The sequence below is a fragment of the Numenius arquata genome, chromosome 8 (assembly GCF_964106895.1).
Source record: "Numenius arquata chromosome 8, bNumArq3.hap1.1, whole genome shotgun sequence".
Classification (NCBI taxonomy): Eukaryota; Metazoa; Chordata; class Aves; order Charadriiformes; family Scolopacidae; genus Numenius; species Numenius arquata.
In genome coordinates this window covers 56,552,920-56,573,359 of record NC_133583.1, presented here as the reverse complement: position 1 = coordinate 56,573,359, position 20,440 = coordinate 56,552,920, and the positions used below count along the sequence as shown (strand labels likewise).

Sequence of the window (20,440 nt, the reverse complement as noted above, 5' to 3'; positions counted from 1 at the left end):
TAAACGGGGGGGGGGGGGGGGGGGGGGGGCGGGTTTGGGTGGAAAAGTCCTTTTCTAGGGACTGGGTGTCGCAGAAAGGGAGAAAACACCCTGGGAAAGACTTTGTGCTCGTTTTTGGTACCCCAGGGTCTCATCTGGCATCGGCATCGCTTGCTCATGGTTAAGCAAGTTGGGAGTTGGACTAGATGATCTATATGGTCCCTTCCAACTCTAAAAAAATTCAGTGAAATTCAGTGAAAGCTCTGCAAGAAAGGTTAAGCACACGGGGGCTCTGCTGGCAAAGGCGAGGGCACGGCTACCGCGCGTTAAACCTGTTGTGCCCGCAGCTCTGCGTGCCCGAGGGCTCCCGGGGCTTGTTCCCTTCCCGGCAGGCAACAAGCCCTTCAGAAATCTCAGTGCCACCCAAAAGCCTCTGGCCACCTGAGCCAGGACAGCCTGGGGGGGGGGGGGAGGGGGGGCTCTCAGCTGGCCTGTGGCCGAGGGCAGATGTCCCCCGGGGGGTGACTGATGAGCAGCACTTCCACCGGCACCCGTGCTGCGTTTGGGTGGCTTTGCCGGGGCTTCTCGGGGAGAAGCAGGATGGCAGCAAGGTCTTTGCAACGGTCCTAACCCCATCCTCTGCTGGTGCAGACATCTGCCAAACAGCTCTCAAAGCAGCTGGGAGGAGGGGGGGAACACCCCTGGAGGCACTCAGGTCATTAGCACGAGGTCAATTAGGGGCCGATATCCAAGCCTTTGAGACTCTGGGTTTCACGCCTACTCCCCACGTCCTCCGCAGCCTTACTCTGATTTTGGGAAACAAGGTTTGGGTTTGACTTTTTTTTTTTTTTTTTTTCGCTTTTCCAGTGCCCCTGAGGCAGTTTGGGGTTTACGGCTCAAGGTGTCGGTTGTACCCAGTGGATGGGGATGAGGGACCCCCTGCCCCACACTCACCATCCAGGCACAGCAACCCCCCGGCGCAGACACTCACCTAAAGCACATAGAGATATATTTTTTTTTCCTTTTAATGCACTTTTATTGTCATTCCTTCGCCCCGTAGGGTGGGATGTCAGCCTGGCAGAAGCTGTTTGCCAGCCCTGCCTGGGAAGAGGAGCATCTTACCTGGGAAGAGGATGCTTCCACCCCAGGGAGGGGTATGGCACCCTCCCCACATCACTGCCCCCTCTCCCTCTCTGCTGCCTCAGAGGGAACCAGTTTCCCCCATAAAGAAATAGTAAAAAAAAAAAAAAAAAATCTGTTTTAGGAAGACTTTGGATCATATAAAGATTCAAGTAGCATTAAGTGAACTAGAAAACCAAGTCCTGTACATCAGCTTATAAAATTTCTAAATAAAAAAGAAAAGGAAGAAGAAAAGACACGACACGTCAGTGCAAAGGGCGAGGTGAAACAGTGACGTCCCTCCACCCCCAGCTCCTGGGACCTCACTTGGGCCAAAGCCCCCAGGGAGGCAGGATCTGGGCGCCACTATCCCATGTCCCCTTCTGCCACAGAGGTGCTCCCTCATCTGTCCATCCATCCGTCCATCCGTCTGTCAGCAGGGGTGCTGTGGCTCTAGAGGTCCTGCAGCCGCATGATCAGGTCCTCCTTGTTCTTCAGCAGGAACTTCTCGCAGGCTTCGAAGGTGGCGCAGAAGTTGGAGGACAGTCCCGCCACGTTGGTGGTGACGTAGTTAAGGTACCCTGGTGTTGCCTGGTTGTAGTAAGCCACCTGTGAGGTGGGAGAGATGGTTAGTAGGGACGTGTGGGGATGGGGCAGCCCCCCTGATGGGGTGCGGGTGACATGGCCGCAGCATCCCACCTTGCTCATCTCCTCCGACTCCGGCCAAATGCAGAAACCAGAGCAGAGCGTCTCCCCGCGCGTGAAGCTGGCACTGGCTGGGTGGGTGGGAAGCGTCACCGACCGAAAGGCCACCACGTAGGGGTCCCTGGGGAGGAGAGAGCCTGGTGAGCTGGCACAGCCCGACCGGTGAGGAGCAGGGGGTCGGGGACGGGGACGGGGACAGGGATGGTTACCCCTTGCTGCAGGGCTTCCGTCGGGACGCCAGGATGACAAAGTCCTGCGGCTTGTTCTCGCTGCTGAGGGTCTGGCTCACCACGTGGTAGATCATGTCATCTTCGTCTACTTGCTGGACGAGCTCAGCCCTCCTGCGAAGCGAGAGGGGACCGGTCAGAGAAACCCCACTGTGGCCCCCAAGTGCGGTGGCTTCCACATTTACAGCCCACCGCCATACCCAAAATATTTCAGGGGACCGGTGTTTTCTGCAGCAAAGTGTAGCCACCAACCCAGGTGGAGCCAGGACGGGGATGCATGGTGAAAGGTCTTTAGGAGCAATCATGGCTCTGGAGCAACACACTTGCTCCCAGGAAAGGCCAAAGGGATTTAAGGATGTGGGGTTTGGCAGGGGCCGGGTGCCCCCCGGGAAGCCCCGCAGCACTCACGCGTAGTGGCTGTCCCACTCGTGCCGGCGCCGCAGGTCAGAGAGCAGGGAGAAGGCTCGGCCGGCGGCGATGTGGACCGACATCTCGATGCGGAAGGAGAGGAACTTGTCCTCCTCCAGCGTGTACATCCGCACCTCGGGGAGCACAGAGGACAGGCTGGGACGCGTTCACTGCCACCAAGCCACAAGGCTGCCCACGCTTTGGGGGCGAGAAGCAGCTCGGGGGGACGGGGCAGGGTTTAGTACCTTTTCCTTTTCTCTGGCGAGGGCCCAGTTCGCTTTGGCTACGAGCGTCTTCAGGGCAGAGACGTTGTTGTAGCTCAGATAAACCTGGGGCAGGGGCAGCACGTCAGGGGCAGGAAGGAAGGGCGGGGGGCAGGAGGCAGCGACTCCCTACCTTGGGAGCATCCTACCTTATTGCTTTGGTCCCAGGGCACGGAGAGCGGCACCTCCGTCTGTTTGCAGGAGACGACGTATTTTCTGCCAGAAAGGAACAACTTCCCTTATGGTGGGACACAAACCACCCACAGACTGTCCCTGTACCCCAGTGCTGAGCCCTCCCCTCTCCTCCCTCCTCCATCCCCACATCCCACTTGCTTTTTCCACTCACCGGTCCAGCCGAATTTTTTTCCTAGCGCTGGCTTCTCTGTACCTCCTCTCTCCATCCTGATAAACGGGAGAAGCACATTAGGTTAATAGGAAAAGGAAGGGGGGAAAAAAAAAAACAAACCCAGATATGTTTTGGGGAGTGGGCAAAACGTTCAGTCATGAAAAGCCCCTGTGCCCGCCGGCTGCCACCCCAGCTACACCATCAGTGGTAGTTAGCGATTAACCACGAGCTGTTTCGGTATCGCTGCCGCTCGCTGTGATCACACAACAGGCACCAGCACATCAGGAAAAAAACCCTCGCTGCGGAGCTGCAAACAGCTCCTGAAACACAAACTGCATCCCCTACCATGTGCAAACGTCCCCTCTTGAGAAACAACCCCCCCCCAAAAAAGCAGCTTATTTCAAAGGAAGCGATAGCACAGTGCTCTAAGGCAGGCGGAGAAGCGGTTCCAGGGAGCCCGGCTCCAGCCACGAGATGCTCTCCCGCAGGGTGGGAGAAGAGCCCTAGTTTTAAGGCATGAAAAAAACCGGGCAGGGGAGCACGGATCAGCCAAGGGGAAGGCGATGCCGCTGCTTGCTCACGCTATGATGTGCCCTGAGACGCGCGGCTGTTTGCTTCACAGCCGTGCTCACATCACAGATTTTTCTTAAATATTTGTTATCTGAGCAAATTACGGATCAGGGTGCTTTGAAAGGTAAAAACAACCCAAGGGATTTGCATTCTTCCCCCTAAATTGTAGAAAAGATGAGCTCAAACTTGCAGGCGACATTCCGTTAAGCCTTGCGTGGCTAATATGTCCCCACCTCTGCCCGGGCAAGTGGTTTATTTTATTATTAGCTATACCGAGCAATCAATTTAATTCACACTTGCTATCGAGCAATTTGGTTTCCACCATCATCAAACTGCATTTGTTTTGCCATGAATCCGAGAGCCTTTCAGGGCTAAGCAGGATCCCTGGGGGCCACGGCAGTGGGGAAAAGCCAGGCCTGCCCGTCCTTACCCCCGGCTCGGGTGCCACCATCGGCAGGGTGCGGGGCCGGCCCTCCTGGTCCAGCACCACGAAGGTCATGAAAGCACTGTTGATATGTCTTCGGCTGATGGACATCTCCTGGCCGTACGCCTCGGCGCAGACCCCCACCTCCATGCTAAGGGGGAGTAGGGGGAGAAGAAGGGGTGAGGGTGTGGAGACCCATCAGGAGGGTGGGATGGGGACCCCCTGCCACTGTCACCCACCTGTTTTTGAAGGCGTTGTTGACGATGGCTTTGAGCACCAGGCGGTCCCCGACTTGCGATGGTCCCCGAAAGTGGAACATCTCGATGGCCCGCAGCGTGGGGTGGGCATGGCACAGCCGGCTGTGGGGGGCAGGTGTCACCCCCCGGCCATGGCACTCTGGCAGCCCTGCACACCCCTCCCTGTCCCAGCCAGAGCTGAGGAGACCCCAAAAAATGTCACCCCTGGATTTCAACCACCAAAACCAGCCATGAGAAGGGACAATAAGTAGTGTGGTGAGTGTGAACCTTTCCCTGGGGTCCTCCAGCACCATTCACCCAGGGGACTCTGTGTACAGCATCTTCCAAGGGTGATGTGTTGGGGACTATCCCTTTGGAGGGTCCCTACAACCCAACCTGGTGGATGCTGCCCTGACTGTGTGTCCCCTCCAGGCATGGCATTCCCCCACTCCCTGATTCCCCATTGAGTTACCTGGCTGCGATGGTGGCCACATTCTCCATCCAGGCCATGATCTGCCCACCGAAGGTGTTGCCCTGATGGTTGGCGTGCGGGGGCAGCACCAGCTCCACGCTCTCCACCCGCGTCTTCTCTGCCGGCACCGCCACGCTGCCGTCCCGTGTCTCCAGCTCTGCCATGGGGGGGACACCAGGAGTCAGCGTGCCAGCCAGTGGGACCTACCAACCCTCACCTCCTCTCCCCACAGTCACCCACTGCATCAACCTCCCCTTCCCCTGGACTTATGGGGTGCTGGATGGTGGGGCTGACACCCCCCTCCATGGCCAGAGCATCCCAAACTACTCTTGACACGCCCCCCTCAGCATCCCACTGAGGAAGGAGGGTGTCACCAGTGGGTGTCGGGGCTGTTTTGGGGCTGGAAGCCCAGGCTGTGGGACACAGTACCGTTCTCGCGGGGGCTGCGAGTGAGGAGGTCCTTGAGGGTGTCCTTGTGGACCAGCCGCATGCGGCGGCGCTCGGCGGCGATGCTGTGCTCTATCTTCTCCTCCTCCGTCTGCGGGGTCAGCGGCTTCAGCTTCACCTGCAAAGGGAGGACACGGGCAGGGTGAGGTTCCATGGTGGGAGAAGTCAGGGCTCCTTCGGGCACCAGTACGTGGTCCTACAGCCCCATATGTCCCACCATACATGGGCAGCCATGCTCCTCCTGAGTTATATTATAGCTGCCGATGGAGGGGCCAGAGGGCAAATGGCTCCTTCAGCTGCACAGGGATCCCCTGGGAGGCATTGTACAGCAGAGACAGACACTGATGCTAAGGAACCGTCCCACAGTGCTGGGGGGGAGGGACATCCCTGCCCTCCCCGGGAACAGAGGAGGGGATGGCAGCATCAGATGGGTGCCCTTCATGCCCAGAGCAATCCAAGAGCCCTGGTACCTCACACAGGTGGGATAAGGAAGCACCAACCCAATCGTGTGCAGATAGCCATGAAGTGACAGCACGTGCCGTGATGGAGAGCCCAGCCCAACTCTCCCCAGAGAGGCCACTTGCCTCCGTTCGGGGGCCAACCGAGCCTCCACAGCCACCAGCTGCTACTCACCTTGCTGCCGGATGGTCCCTGAGCCACGAAGGTGGCGTACGCCTTGCAGATACTGCAGTGCTTCCCGCTGCATAGGTCCTCATAGCTCACCTGGATGCCCACCTGGGAGAAGGCAGAGCACCCCTGAGAGCTGGCTCTGCTCCCCGGGGACCCACATCCCACCAAGCACGGCAGGAGGGGACCGACATGGGATCAAAGCTGGGAATTGTGGGAGGATTTGGGTGTTTTGCATTTGGTGGTGGTGAATGGACGCACATGGCAGGTGGGGATGGGCACATGCCAAGGGGGACAGGGGCTGGGGCAGGGGTAAGGGCTGTGGGGGTGGCACACCAACCTCCATGCTGGAGTTAAAGGCTCGGTTCACTTTGGCTTTGATGTTGACAACTTGCCCAACACTGAAAAACACAAAGAGGAGAAAGCACATGGGGGTTAGTGGGGGATGATGGACCACGGTTATCCAGCACACGTGCTGGCACCGAGCATCTCCCCACTGAGGTGGCTCCTCACCCACTGCAGAGGTGGCTGCCTGAGACAGCGGGGACATGCCAGGATAGCCAGCAGGACATGGGGACAGCCACTCCACAGTCATGAGAGCCTGCAGGTGTCCAGCCCGGCAGTGAGGTGTCACCCCCGAGCAGCTGCATGCAAACAGGTGCCCAGGTCTGGGGTGCTGCCGGGACACCTGAGGGGTGCAGAGGTGCCCAAGGTTTGCTTGGCACTCCCCGCCATGTGGGCATGCAGGCTCCCGCCAGAGCAAACGGCTCCTCCAGCCCCGCATGAGTTGTCCTGCACAACGGGGACACCTGTGGGCCTCCCCATGGGCCCTCGACTGGCAGCAGCAGCCCCGAAGCTGTAGGCACCTTGACTGCTTCCATCCCTCCTCCTCTCCAGGGCCTCCCAGCAACAGACACCTTGAGATACTGGGAGATGGGAGGAGGCAGGATCCAGCCAGGAGCATTTTGCACCATCTCTCACACGAAACATCTGCTAGCAGCAAACTGCTGCTCACAGAGTCCAGGAGCTCTCCTCTGTGCCTTCAGTAGGCTTCAGAGTAAACACACAGACAGCTTCAGCTTTGCAGCCTGACCTACTCCAGACTGATACTGACCAAATGAGCAAACGCAGCTAACTGGCAACACCCACAGCAAACAGAGTCTTTACCAAATGTGTTATTAAATCAGGAACGTTCCCCGTCCCCTGAAAGAGACCAATGATAGAAAACTCCGTGGAAAAAATAAACCCTATGACTGCTACCGCTGGGTTGCGCTGTAGAGGACTCAAAACCAGACGCGAGGAAGAGTCAGAGTGTGCTTCAGCGCCGTAACTCCCCCTTCGCCCCCACACATGACTTCTGGCTCCAAATAACCGTTATCATCTCGGCTACTTGACACCCTTCGCACGTTGGCTCTGGCTGGAGCAGGGATGGCGCGAGGCTGGGACGGTGCCTCCAACCACCCTCCGGCACGGACCCCGGGGCCCAGCGGCAACCCTGTGCCCACCATGGCATGCCGAAACGTTAGCGGGGTTACGCGAGCAGCCTCCGTGCACCTCCCGGGCCGTGCGGCGTCAGTGGGGTTAATGCTCCCAACTCACGGCAGCGCTGCGTTAGGCCGGCTGCTCTAGGGCTGCAAACGTCCGTACCAGACACCGCTCTTCCCGTCCCGCTGCCCAGGAGGGTTTATAAACGGCTGGCTGGTGCGAAAAGAAAAAAGCAAGACGGGGGGAGAGAGTTAGAGATGAAGGAGGTAGTGGGATGGTGAGGCTGGAGCAAGGATGCTCCAGCTGGGTTTGCAGCAAGGGGCATGCAAGGGCAGGCACGTTGGCAGCCCTGGATGTCTATATTACATCCCAAAAATGCTTTATCCTCTCTCTCCATACCAAAAGGCACAAGCCAGTGCCATAAAAGCCACATGAACCCACGTGCAACCCTGCCAGGAGGCTGCACTTCCACGCGGCAGGGCTGAGGGATGGGGAGCATCCAATGCAAACACCACCCTAAGCTGCCTCTCCCTTCGTGCAGCTCTGTGGGAAAACCCTTGTGCAGAGCATTCAGCCACAGCAAGCGGGATCGGAGCCGGGAGCAGCACAAATTCCCTGACCCCTTGGAGTGGTGCCCAGCTCTCCCCCGAGGAAGGGCAAATGCCTTGCAGGGCTTGATTTAACGTTCTACAACACGGCTCGGGTCTGTCCTCCCACTCCTGAAATCATGGGGAAAAGCTTCCCAGGCAAAGCTCTCCCGGGAGCTGGAGCCGCGTGGTGCCGGGCATGGCAGCCACAGAGCCCACTTGGTGCAGGGCATCGACCCTGGTGGTGCCACCTGACGGGCACCCCAGCCTCTGCTGGTGGCTTCCTGACCCACCAGCTCCACAACATTGATGTGAGATGGAGAAAATGGGAGTTTAACGTTTCCTGGGGATGATGGTGAAACCCACGAGCGAGTCAGGCTTCCTGGCACCAAAGGAAGGGTGCCAACAGCCTGGGATCCCAGTGATAGCCCTGGGTGCCCGCACTGGCTTCTGTCCTCAGCGGGCAGACGTGTCCCCCCCGAGCAGACGTGTCCCCTCCATGGTGGTGAGCTGCTTGGCAGCATGAATCCTATACATCACAGTTTGCCTTTGGCCAGCAGGTCCCCAGGGGACAGGGGTGCCAAAACCCCCTCTGCTAGCACATGGGCACCTTCGTAGGTGCACCAAAGCCCTGCACCAAAACACCCACCGAACCCCCTGAGATGGTGAGCAGATGGAGATCGCCCTGTGCAGGGGCACCTGGGGGCTCTGAGAGCTGAGTAAAGGTGGGTGGCAGCACCTGGGCTCACTGGGGGTGGTAGGGCAGGAGACCACCTTGGGCACGTAAGACCTGCGCCTGGTGGAAATGGTATCAATACCAGGAGCTGTGGCAGATGAGGTCAGACCCCTGTGAGGGTGGGTGACCCCTCTGTACCCTAACACCCTCAGGTCAGGAGAAACATCGTCCCCAGGGGCTGCGTCCACGGAGTTGGGCACCTCTGTGAGGGCAGCACCCAGGGGTTGCCAGGACAAGCTGGGGAGGGGATTTTGGCCAGGCAAAACTCAGCCTGGTGCATCTCACAAAGAGAAGTGCAGGGAGGTCCCACTGTCCCCAGCACCCAGTGGGTGGGTGGGTGGGTGAGCCCCACCGCACGGCAGCCACCCACACGGCAGCCACAGAGGCACGATTTGCAAGATTTAAGTTTTCCAGAGTGCCAAGTCAGAGCTGTTTCTCGAACAAAGCCAGGGAGGAGCTGGGGTCGGGGGAAATACTGGGAAGCCAACCCAGCAGGAGCTCCCCAGGCGACCAGACAGCAGATAAATCAGAGCAGACAGTCGCTCCGCAGCCCTGCGGCGGAGCCGGAGCTTCAGTCCCTGGCACTGCCACCACATCTCCTCCCCTCCCAAACACGCTGCTCCCTGTCCCAGCTCCAGCCCCACCATCCGCATCGCACCCAGCAGACGGGAAAAAACCCATCCAGCCCCACGCGTGCCCCGCTGGAGAGCCGAGTATTTACCTAATGGTATGCTCAAAATAGATATCATCCATGGAAGCTGTGACGCACGGGCAGCCGGCGTGTCTCTCGGCTGGAAAAAAAAGAAAAACAAGCTCCATCAGCTACCTGCAGCAACACGCCGAGCGTGCGAGGGGCACGCACGCTCCTCCGCCCCCGAGACTCTGTCCCCGGGGCTGGCCATGCCGGTGACACCTTGGCTGGTGTCCCTTTCCCTGCCCGTGCCCACCTGCCGCGTTCGCAGGGGGCGAGAGCGGAGTTTGGGGTTTCTCCACCCCGTAGCAGCGTGGGTTTGCAGACGTTTTAGGGGTTCGAAGGGTGTGTTGTAGGTAGAAGGGATGCTGCCCGGCTGTTTGCTTTCCCTCCACCCTTTCAGCCTCTGCGGGGATGCACAGGCGGCCGATACCATCTCCCCGTACACAGTAAATATTTTAAAGCTGTCTTGCCATTCCGGCTTTCCCTTGGGACTCTGGGAACCTCAAAACTGCAAAACTGCACCGGAAACCTCCTCAAACTGCAAAATCGCACCCGTTTTCCTGCCAGAACCTCCCCACAGCGTGCTTGGCAGGGTGGGCAATCGGGCGAGCTCCATCGCTCCTTGCTGAGAGGAGGAGCTCAGCGCCATCCGGCAGATCCCTCCGGACACTGCCGGGATGCCGGGGATGTCGCCAGCCCGGTCTCGCCGTGCCCCACGCAGCAGGCAAGGAAAAGGGCAACGTTTGGGAAGAAGCGGGCGTCGATTTTGATCTGTCCCCGAGCGAGCGTGCGTGCTGCCGTGCACGTCTCCTCCCCTTCTCGTCCTGCTCTCTAATTACTCAGCAAAACGGCATGACGCGGGTCCCCAGCTGGCGTCAGCTCCGAGGGACGGCGCTGGACCGCTGGGCACGCCGCCGATGAGCTGGCTCCCAGGGACACCACCATGTCCATGTCCCTTCCCTCCCGGCCCAGGGGGATAATGGCTCCGGTGGGAGAGGACGGCTTACCGGAGAGGCAGGCGGCCGTGTCGATCCACTTGAGCAGCTGCCCGGTGCTGAGCTCGCCGCGGTGGTTGGTGTGGCAGGGCAGCACCAGCTGGCTCATCTGCACCTCCGTGGGGTTGCCGGGGGGCGAGGGGCTCGCCATGGCCCCCGGTGCCTCCTCCCGCTCCCCTGGATCCTGGGCACGTGGCGGAGAACTTGAGCCCTGTGGGGAATGAAAACTCCATTTTACCCAAACAGGAGGAAAAAAACCCCAAGGTAACAGTGACCCACGCAGCTCCCACCCCACACAGAGCCAGTGGGACCCCCAGCCCTTCACAGCCCCAGGCATCACCAAAACCCACCCGGCCCTCCCCAGAGATGTGATGCCCACATCCAAAAGGAAAAACATCCCTCTAAAAAGAGCTCCGTGGGTGATCACTGAAGGTTTCCAGGCCCTTTATCACCCAACCCTGCTTTTTCCTCCCAAAAACCGTGCAAAAGCCCCTCCCAAAGTCAACCAGTTCTCTGGGAAGGAATTTTGCTCTCCCCACAGCTTCATTTTTAGGGTGCCGCAGCCAAGGATGGTTTTGTGCTCCCAGGGCATGTACCTGGGGCTGGGCAGGCAGCGATGCTCCACACCTTCCACCAACAACCCCCCTTTGCCAAAGGAAACACTAAAAGCAGTTTTTCCTGGCTGCTACAAGCAGAGGGAGGGAGGAAACATCCTTGGTTTGGGGTTGTTTGCCCAGTCAAATATGTTCCTCGTGGGCTTCCCAGTTTGCTGGGCACGGAGCCGCTGCTGCCTGCCGGCCCGGTGGGAGGTGGGCTGGGAGAGAGGGGCCGGTATTGCGGGAAGAAAAATAGCTGATTTGATGTCAAGCGAGCCGTGTTACACAAGGGGTGAACTCAGTTAGCCCCGTGAGTAATTGAGGAGACACGAGGAGCCGTCTGGGCTTCGTTACAGCCCTTCCTTCCGCTTTCTGCTCCCACCGTGGCTCCCGTTGGCAGCACTTGTTGCGAGAGCCCCGCTGCAGCCGCTGCTCTGCCCCTTTGGTTTGCCCGGCTTCTTTTAAAGATGGGTTTATGCTGAAAACGAAGCTTTCCCGACTACCCTGAGCTCACCGCCGCTCAGAATAGCATTTTCCTCTAGCGGGTCTAACCTCTGTTTCCATAGCTACTGCTACACGACATCCCAGTGAACGGCACAAACCTCGGCTTAGCAGAGACGGCGGTGAATGGGGCAAACCAAACCTATGGCAAAGGCACCCCCCCGTCCCACTGAGAGACAGATCCCCCAGCCACTGGAGCCCCTCCAGTGGGCTCCGAACCCCTTTGCGAGCCTCCCGAGCCGCTTCCCAGCGTGCCGAGGTGCCTACACGAGTACCACGGAGCTATTTCGGGAAGCCGGCAGGCTCTGGGGCATGAGCCAGAAACGCAAAGAGCTCCAAAGCCGCCTGTTGCAAAGCCAGCAGCCAGCCCGGCCGGAGATCCCACCGGCCGTTTTCCCGGTGTTTGCCATTTCTAAATTTCAGGGAAAAAGCTGGCACCCCGTGGGAACAGCCCTGACCCCCCCGTGGTAGCCAGCAAGAGGCCAGGATGGTGATGGGGAATGCCTTGGGAGTGGATGCAGCTGGAGCAGGTCCTGGCACAGGGTGGCATCTGCCCGGCACAGCCTTGGTTAGTAGCCACCGGCACAACGGGGAGCCCCAGGGTTAGTTGTACGGCATGGGGCGGTGGGGGGGGGGGGTACCTGGAGGCCATTGCAACAGAAGCTCAAGATCTCTTCAGGGACTACAATATTCCCCTTGACCATTTTTAAGAGACACCTGGAAAGGAGAAGAGTGGCTCCGGTTACAGCAGGACTGGCAGTGACGGGGGGGGTGGAGGACTCGTGGCTGTCCCCCCCGGCGGGGACGAGGCAGCCTGTGTTGTGGTGCCGCAGAACCACCGTCTGCCGCAGCCGCCTGCTCGGCGGGTTGTCACACCTTGTCCCCCTGCCCCATGCTGACGTCCCTCCCCACGCCATCAGACCCTCGCCAAGCACCTATCGGGGCGGCTGCCGGAGCTGAAAGGGAGAAGGGCAGACGCGAGGCTCACGTCTGCCATTCCTCAGGGGTCAGGTCCAGCGCTTGCCGGCTGTGATGGAAAGGCTCCCAGCTATTTTAGGGTGCTGGATGGAGCCCAGGATGCGGTGACGCGGCCCATCCCGCGGCCGGTGACGCCCTGTCAATACTTTCCGTGTTGCTACACGTGACAGAGGGCTGTGTCTTGAAGTTCCCCCGGCCGGCACGGTGACACGGCCGCGGTCACAAGACAGGCGGCAGAGTATTTTTGGCAGCGGGCAGGACTCGGGCTGCGGGTGGTACCGGGGGCAGCAAATGGGAAGCGTCCATCGCCGGCAACACCGCTGCGCCCTGCACCGGCCCCTCTGCCCGCCAAACCCTGGCATCCCCCAAGGGCATCGTGTGTGCCCTTGGGTCCCCGCGGGCTCCCCGGCCACATGCACTGAGACCGGGTCCCGGCTGGACACGGTGGTGGCACTGCAAGGAAAGGCAGCGTGGGAGCTGCAGCAAAAACGAGTGGAAAAGGCTTGATATTTACAGTTTGCTTTTAAACACAACACCGACGGGCCCTCGGCGTGCCCTCAGCTGAGCCAGCAAACATCCCTCTCCCACGCGGGTCCAGCCGGGCAGCCCGAGGCGGCAGCCCCTTGCCCGAGGCGTGGGACTGAGCAATTTTGGCACTGGGTCAAAGAAAGTGGAAGCTGCAGATTTGCCTCCCACAGGAGCCGGCGTTGGGGTACCGCAGGGAGCACACCCGTTGTGGTCAGCACGAAACGAGGGTGCTCGGGGCACCGACGGGTGCAAACAGCACCGCTGAGCCTTGCAAAGCCTCCCACCCCTGATTCGGCAGCACCGGGCTTTGCTTTCCCCAGCGCCATGACTTCTCCAGGCTGGCTACCGAGGCTTGGGAGCTTGCTTACGGCTCACCCACCCCTGCAAGAGCTCGATGCAAGACTTAATCTCCTCTTTAGCAAGCTGGGTTTGCTCCTCGGGTTTGCTTTATTGCAGGCACAAGGCGGTGGCGGCGGCTGGGGGTGGCCGCATCACACCCCATGGCCACAGTTGCCAACACCAGAGGGCACACGGCTCAGGCCATACCGTGGAAACCCAAACCTTCTCCTGGCTCCGCAATCGTGTCACCTTGTCCCCTGGGTTGGGTTAGCAGGAGGGGATAAAAAAAAAAACAAACCCACAAACAAAAAACAGAGCTGCCTGGTTTGCACCCATTTCCCCCCATTAATTCCAAGGTGGCTCCCACCCCAGAGCGCGGGGCTCTGCCCCGGGGAAGGGGAGAACCCCGGCCACACACGGCAAACGCGCTCCAGAGACCCGGCACTGTTCAGCCGGTGGGTATTTATAGAGTATTCGGTTATCGAAACTAAGCGAGCAAGTGCCTGTCCTCATTAAAGTCTTCAGCTTCACTCAACTGTCACATTTTTAAAGCTGTTGACTGATGCAGCCCTCGGGTCACCATGGCAACGGGATGCAATACCCAGGCGATGATGCTCTTACTCTGTCACCCCTCGAGTGACCCACTTCTACCCAAAAAAAAAAAAAAAAAAAAAGAAAAAAAGTTTGCTTTAGAAAAAAAAAAACCAGAAACCCTTCCAGCAGAATATTTTTCTTGCCTCCCGCCACACTCGCTTCCTGCGCTGCTGAAGGCGTAAGAAGCTTGCAGAGAGAACCGGGGTGGGGGCAGCACGGAAGGGTTAGACACAATGCCTCCAAATGGCTCCAAAACTATGGGGAGAAGGACCCTGCAGCACCCCACTGCTCTTCTATACCCTGGCAGAGGGGTGTCCCACAGCACCGAAGCTCCAGGGATGGTCTCTGCTACTGGATTGGGTGCTGGCCTCTTGGAAAATCACCGGGGGACCATCAGCCCCGAGGAACCTCCGTGGCAAAACCCCCTCGGGTCCTGCAGCCCCTGCGGATGCTGCCAGGCAGGGATGCAGGAGAGCAATTGTTCCCCCAAATCCTTGAGCCCTCTGGAAGCAGGCTGTCCCCAAGCAACATATGGGAGGGAGGGAGGGATGAGGGTGAAGCTGGGGTGGGGGTTCCGGGTGCTGGGCTGTGGGGGGGCTCTGAGCAGAGCGGGGCAGCCCCACACCTCGAGCCGGCCCCAAACTCCTAATCCCCATTCTCCGGTCTTCTATCCCCACCCCAGCCCTTCGGCGCATCCTTACCCCTCCCTGGGAGTATTTAAAGAAAAAATGGGGAGATGAGGCGGGGGGGGGGGGGGGGGAGAAAGCGGCGACAACGAAGTTCTCATGGGGGATTATTGGTGTATAATTGAGCAATATCCATGGTAACAAGCAAATCTGCACGCGTTAAAAAATTAACCTGACCTACTTTGGGAAATTCTGCCGTCTTGATGGGGCAGCGAGGGCTCTCCTTCCCCCGAGACCCAGCCCACCAGTCCCACTGCTGGCACCAGCAAAGCCCCAGTGCTCCTGGGGATGGGATGGGCAGGTTTTGTGCAAGGGGAGATGTCCCCTCCAGCAGGCTACCCCCCCAGTGAGCAATGGTGGAGGACATGCCCAGCCAGGCTCAGTTCCATCCCCAGGACAAGACCCACAGCACTCGCTCGGGTGTGGGGTGCCAGCTCCTTCGAGGGGCCATCAGGATGGTGGTCCCATCAGGTCCCATCAGGATGGGACAAGAAGGACCAAAGGACAAGAAGGACCAAATTGCCAGGTCATGACACGGTGAGGACATGCGGCAGCTCCCTGTGACAGTTCTCTGTGGGAACCCAGGAGGGTGGCCAGCCCAGAAGAAAGGCCAGGGCGCCCTGTGAGTGGTATTTTTGGGACCACGTGTCACGCTTTCTCTAGGGTTTCATGGAGCAAAGCAAGGCATGGGGCCAGGAAAGCGCAAACCGAGGGCCAAAGGCAGCGGGGGGCTGCGAGGACAGTCCCCTTCATGAGGGGCTTCTGGTTTTACATCCACCACCCATGGGAAACCTTTGCTCAGGGCGAGCGCAGTGGGGTCCCCTCCAGCCCCCTCGCATACCTCTCTGCCGCTTGGTTCAACGCTGGGTGAAGCATCCCCAGCCCTGGCCATGCCTGCAGCCCCCAGCCCCATCCATGCCCCTGCCCAGCCACTTCCTGCAGCTCCCAGAAGGCTGGTGCCAGTTTGCTGGCCCAGGGCAAAGTCCTCCCAGGGAGTGTTCCAGAGGACAAAGGTCCCCTGGCACCACTGCCTCCAGGCCAGGGCGAGAGTGAAGCCAAGTGTCACCCCGTTACGGCTGCAAACACTGCCAGGGCCAAACTTCAGGAGTGTGGGGACAACAAAAGCATCGCCCGGCCAAAGCACTGCCACCCATAGCTTCCCCAGGGAGGAGACTGCCATAGCATCGAGACCACCACAGTCGAGACCACCACAGTCAAGACCACCATGGTGGAGACCCTGGTGGTCTCCACCCTGGTGGTCTCACTCATGGTCACCACCGCAGTTGAGACCATCAGGGTAAAGACCACTAGGGTGCACATCATGGTGGTTCAGTGGTCTCCACCCTGGTGGTCTCAATCATAGTGACCGTTACAGTTGAGATCACTGGGGTGAAGACCGCTAGGGTGGACACCATGGTGGTGCAGTGGTCTCCACCCTGGTGGTCTTCACCTCAGTGGTCTTAATCATAGTGACCACTGCAGCTGAGACTGGCAGGGGGAAGACCACTAGGGCGGACACCATGGTGGTGCAGTGTTCTCCACTCTGGTGGTCTCCACCCCGGTGGTCTTAATCGTGGTGGTCAACATGGTCGAGACCATCTCAGTTGAGACCACCAGGGTGGAGATCACCAGGGTGGAGACCACCACAGCGTCGTGCCACCCACCCCATCCGGCCACCCATGCTGCCTCCGCCAACCCTGGCGCATCCCTCTGCCCTCCCCACAACACCAGCATTCCTGGAAGCTCTATGCCCACACTTCCCAAATATCTGGCGCCCCCCCCCCCGCCCCTTTTAAGTGAAAAATTGCTGATTCAAGCCAACCTCCCCCAACATTCCTCCCGGCACACCCAGAAAGACCTGGGTGAGGGGGTTGATGCTGCCGGTGCCGACGCAAGCCAGGACAAGCCATCGCTCCACTGCCAGGCATGGAAGTCTCCGGACGCTGGCTCCTGCTCACCCAGCCCCAGGGTGTCCCCCCCCTGCCTCGTCCCCATCATCCCCAGCCTCCCCCCGGCCCTCACCTCAGCCAGAAGAAGCTGAGCATTTGCGGGCGGCGGCGAGGGGACGGCTGGCTCGATGGAGAAGCCTCCGGACACCTGCGCGCGCGCGGCCGGCACCCGGCGCGGGCGTCAAGGCCAAGGCTGGCTCAGGGCCCTGGGACGGGGCCAGCGCACACCCCCTGCTTCCTTAAATATAGTCACGCATAACTTTTCTTAAGGTAGCGCTCGGCAAATCTGCTCTTCGCCTGGAAAATGGCCGGTGCTCCGGAGTTTTGCGTGTTTGCCGATGCCACGCCGCAGGAGCCAACGTGCCAGGACATCGTCAAAGGCGGGGATGGCAGTGGGAGGCACCGGCGCGATGCCGACGGCTCTGTGGGGCAGGGTCCAGCTGTTTTTCCATCCATTTCTCCCCGGTGACGGGGTCCCGGGTCCCCTCCCCAGCCCCACGCATCACCTTCTCTTCTCCCCCCATCATCCCAGCAGGGGGGTGCCCGGCTGCTCCCCCAGCCCACCCGGTACCAACAGCCCTGCATGAGCACTAGGATCTTCTTCCCCCCGAGTTAAACTTGCCTGAAAATATGGTTGGTTTTTTTTTTCCCTCAGAGGTGCAGGTGCCGATGCCGGGCTCGCTGGCCGGGAAAACCTCTGCAAACTTCCCCGGAGCCGCTCCAACCTCCACGGCTGCTCCCCGGCCCTGCTGCCTTTGAAGCACCTCTAACAGGGCTTGTAACAAAACCCTTTTGTTTTTTATAATAAGGAAATAAAATGCAAATTGCCATGTCACCGCACTAATGATGCTGCCTATTGGTTTTTTTTTTGGGGGGGGGAGATGTGTCTCTATTTGTATCTTATTTGCGTGCTTTTTTAACTGAGCCTTGGTAATCGACGTAGAGGAGTTTGATCACGGCTCCTCGCCAGCACAGGCAGCACAAGCGTTGCCGTTGGAAAGCCAGGGGTGAAACAATTAAGCAAATTTATCAGGAAATAAGGCCTCACTTTTTTTAGTAAATAAGAATAACCAGGCACTGGAACCGAGGAAATGCTTGTGGTGGGCGTTGAGCATCGGTATCTGCTGCCCCTTGCAGCCCTGGGGCCTCAGTGGCCCAAATCTTAGGCTTGGACATGGGAAGATTTTGGATATGGGAAAAGCTCATCCAAACCCTAGACCTGGGTGCAGGAGGGGCCCCTCGGTGGTCCCTCTGCAAAGACTGGGCCAGGCATGAATGGAGCTGGTGGCCCAGCCCAGGGTGATGCTTGCCCACCGAGGTTTAGGAGTCTGGGGGGAGGTGGAGGAGGCAGCGTGGCACCAGGTGATTGATCCCGGCACTGTGACGAAGATTCCCTCTGGAAACAGGACTTTGACCAAGGACAGTAATCCCTCTGAGGATTCACTGCTCAGCTGCTAGAATAACATCCACAATTACGGCCTCAAGTTGGGCCAGGGGAGGTTTAGATTAGATATTAGGAAAAATTTCTACCCTGAAAGGGTTATCAAGCTTTGGAACAGGCTGCCCAGGGAAGCGGTGGAATCGTCATCCCTGGAGGTATTTAAAAGATGGGCAGACGTGGTGCTTAGGGACATGGTTTAGTGATGGCTTTTGTCAGTGTCAGGTCAATGGCTGGACTCAATGATCTTACAGGTTCCTTCCAACCTGGACAATTCTATGATTCTATGAATTCTTCATCAGCTTTCTGAGAGTGAGGAGGGGGCGTCTGCTCTGCCCCCCACAATCTCTTCCATGCCTGATTGGTAACATTGCACACCCAGGTGCGATTAACTCTGATCATTTCAGAAAAGAACATTTCCTTTAGAATATTCTCCTTTTGGGGGGGCAACAGAGAAGATTACGTTTCACCACGATGGTTTTCTACCCGCTTGCAGCAGCCCAAGTGCCCTGGAAGGTTCACGGGAGGCCAGATTGCAACAGGCATCCTCCGGCGGATACTCCCCACCTTTAGCAGAGAGGCTCGTCAGGGATCTCTCCCTCCCTCCTTAGGACTGTTTGTTTCTGCAACCGGTGATTAGGATCAGGAGGTTTGCTCTCCGCGCAGGGAAAATGATTCTTCCCCCCAGCTCTGCGTCAGAGGGAGCAGCACAATTAGAAACACTTCAGGTGCTTGACCCCTGGCTCGAGCCACCGAACAAAAGTTGCAAGGAGGAGAAGGGGGTGATGTTTTTCGGGCCCAATTAGCATAACGCTGTAATTACGGCTGGCGGAGCGGCCGAATTCCCCCAGCTCTCGCGCTAACTGCATCCCTTCGCCCGGTGCCGGCCACCCAGCGAGCGCACGCAGGCGCCGGCTCCTTCCCTTCCCATCCATCACCGTATGCCCGTCTTTTACAGTTCTTTGGTGCGTGATGCTCGGAGAGTGGATAATTAGCTAAATGAATTAATTGATACTCGCGCTCACAATTAGCAACCGGGTACAAGCGGCTATTCTCCTTGGGACAGCTAAAATTTCCCGGGGACTGAGTGTTAAAACGCTGTAAAATCGTTAAGGGTAAATAACGAGGGCCGCGCGTAGCGCACGCTCATGGCGCCCGGCTTCTTCCCTCGGCGTTCAAAAGCCGCCGCACCACGAACAAGTCCGTGCGAAAGCGAAGCGGGTGGCGAAACGTGTTGGAAACGCCGCCGCTCGGGAGAAGGAGAAGATTCCAGCTTGGGATGAAATCCCGGCCAGATGGGCGGCCTCCAGCCGGCGGCGGCGGCAGCTCCCGCCGGCTCCCCGGCTAACCCTTTCCACCCCCGGTTACCGGAGAGCTTGCGGTGGAGCCCGCTCGTGGCAAAGCAATGGGAATCGGATGTCGTGAGTGTTAATTAAACCATTAATTACTGCTGAGGGAAAGTAAAAAAAAGTGACCTATTGGTTTCGTTTCTTCTCGGAAGGAGAAATGGCTCGCTGGCTTGGTGAGAAAGGGGCTGCGGCATAAATCAGATTTTTGCTGAAACTTGGGTTTTCTTGGCTTTTTTTTGGGTGGCAAGTGCAGACACGGTACCTGCGTAGCCATGGCTGACCCCGGCAGCCCCATGGTGAAACCCACACCAGGGATGAGGCCGGTGGAGACCGAGCCAAGCAGCTGCCGGGAGGGGACCACGATGTCGGGAGCTCGGAGAGGGTGCCCCAGGCTGGTGCTTGAGGCATCCCTGGCTCCGGCGGTGGCAATCCCATCTCCCTCTCTGCAGGATGACGGTGCGGTACCCAAAGTTGGGCTGCAGGTCTCTTCTCCCTGGGAAATGCAGATGTCCCATCCCTGGAGGTGTTCAAGGCCGGGCTGGATGGGGCTTGGAGCAACCTGCTCTGGTGGGAGGTGTCCCTGCCCATGGCAGGGGGGTTGGAGCTCGATGATCTTTAAGGTCTGTTCCAACTCTAACCATTCTATGATTCTAAATGCCCCCCAAAACCTGGGTGCCGATGGGAAGGAGGGAGGGCAGCCCGGCAGGCACCGCTGTGCCGATGGCCTGTTATGGAAAAGGGGTAAAAATAATGGTACTAATGCATCGGCTTAATAAATCAAACCCTCGCGTCGGTTTGCTGCATCAGGAGCTGCAGCATCGCCGGGGAGGAGAGCCACGCTGCGGCCGCATCGCCTGCCCAGGCTGGGGGTCAGAGCAGGAGAGGACAACCCCCCCCGGCCACTCGGGGGGGATCCGACCCTCCTACCCCAATGGCCTCTGCTACCCCAGGGTGGCTGCAGCAGCACCCGCTGCGGGACGGGGTGACAGGACGGGGCAACGGGATGGGGTGATGGGATGGGGTGACGGGACGGGGTGACGGGGTGACGGGATGGGGTGGTGGCACCCACGAGCTGGCATCTCCCCCAGAGAGGGGGTGTCCCCCAGCTCCTGGTGCAGGATCGGGGCCGCACCGCTCTACCAGGAATCTTGTTCTCGACTCC

General features: G+C 59.0%; 1 protein-coding gene across 3 annotated transcripts; it reads right to left on the bottom strand.

The window, feature by feature from the left end:
• Nucleotides 1–1,005: 1,005 nt before the first annotated feature.
• On the bottom strand, nucleotides 1,006–16,645 carry ACOT11 (acyl-CoA thioesterase 11). Of its 3 annotated transcripts, none has more exons than XM_074151666.1 (17): nucleotides 16,565–16,645; nucleotides 12,059–12,134; nucleotides 10,333–10,531; nucleotides 9,353–9,422; nucleotides 6,164–6,224; nucleotides 5,830–5,931; nucleotides 5,179–5,314; nucleotides 4,750–4,906; nucleotides 4,281–4,400; nucleotides 4,048–4,192; nucleotides 3,048–3,103; nucleotides 2,851–2,917; nucleotides 2,684–2,767; nucleotides 2,439–2,572; nucleotides 2,013–2,144; nucleotides 1,798–1,924; nucleotides 1,006–1,707 (listed from the first exon to the last, which is right to left on the bottom strand). In XM_074151666.1, the coding sequence occupies exons 1-17, from the start codon at nucleotides 16,585–16,587 to the stop codon at nucleotides 1,552–1,554; spliced, it is 1,845 nt and encodes a 614-aa protein (XP_074007767.1). In that variant the 5' UTR covers nucleotides 16,588–16,645; the 3' UTR covers nucleotides 1,006–1,551. The 3 variants fall into 3 exon arrangements, with proteins under 3 accessions (XP_074007767.1, XP_074007766.1, XP_074007768.1); XM_074151665.1 differs by lacking the exon at nucleotides 16,565–16,645 and adding an exon at nucleotides 7,471–7,521 and having other exon boundaries at nucleotides 12,059–12,260; XM_074151667.1 differs by lacking the exon at nucleotides 12,059–12,134 and having other exon boundaries at nucleotides 16,565–16,641.
• Nucleotides 16,646–20,440: the final 3,795 nt, after the last annotated feature.

Coding starts and splice junctions, on each gene's coding strand:
- ACOT11 (XM_074151665.1), bottom strand. CDS start 12,121: ATGGTCAAGGGGAATATTGTAGTCCCTGAAGAGATCTTGAGCTTCTGT. Junction 5,315..5,829: donor AGGGACCATCCGGCAGCAAG/GTGAGTAGCAGC, acceptor CTCCCTTTGCAG/GTGAAGCTGAAGCCGCTGAC. Junction 3,104..4,047: donor TGGTGGCACCCGAGCCGGGG/GTAAGGACGGGC, acceptor CCCGTTTATCAG/GATGGAGAGAGGAGGTACAG.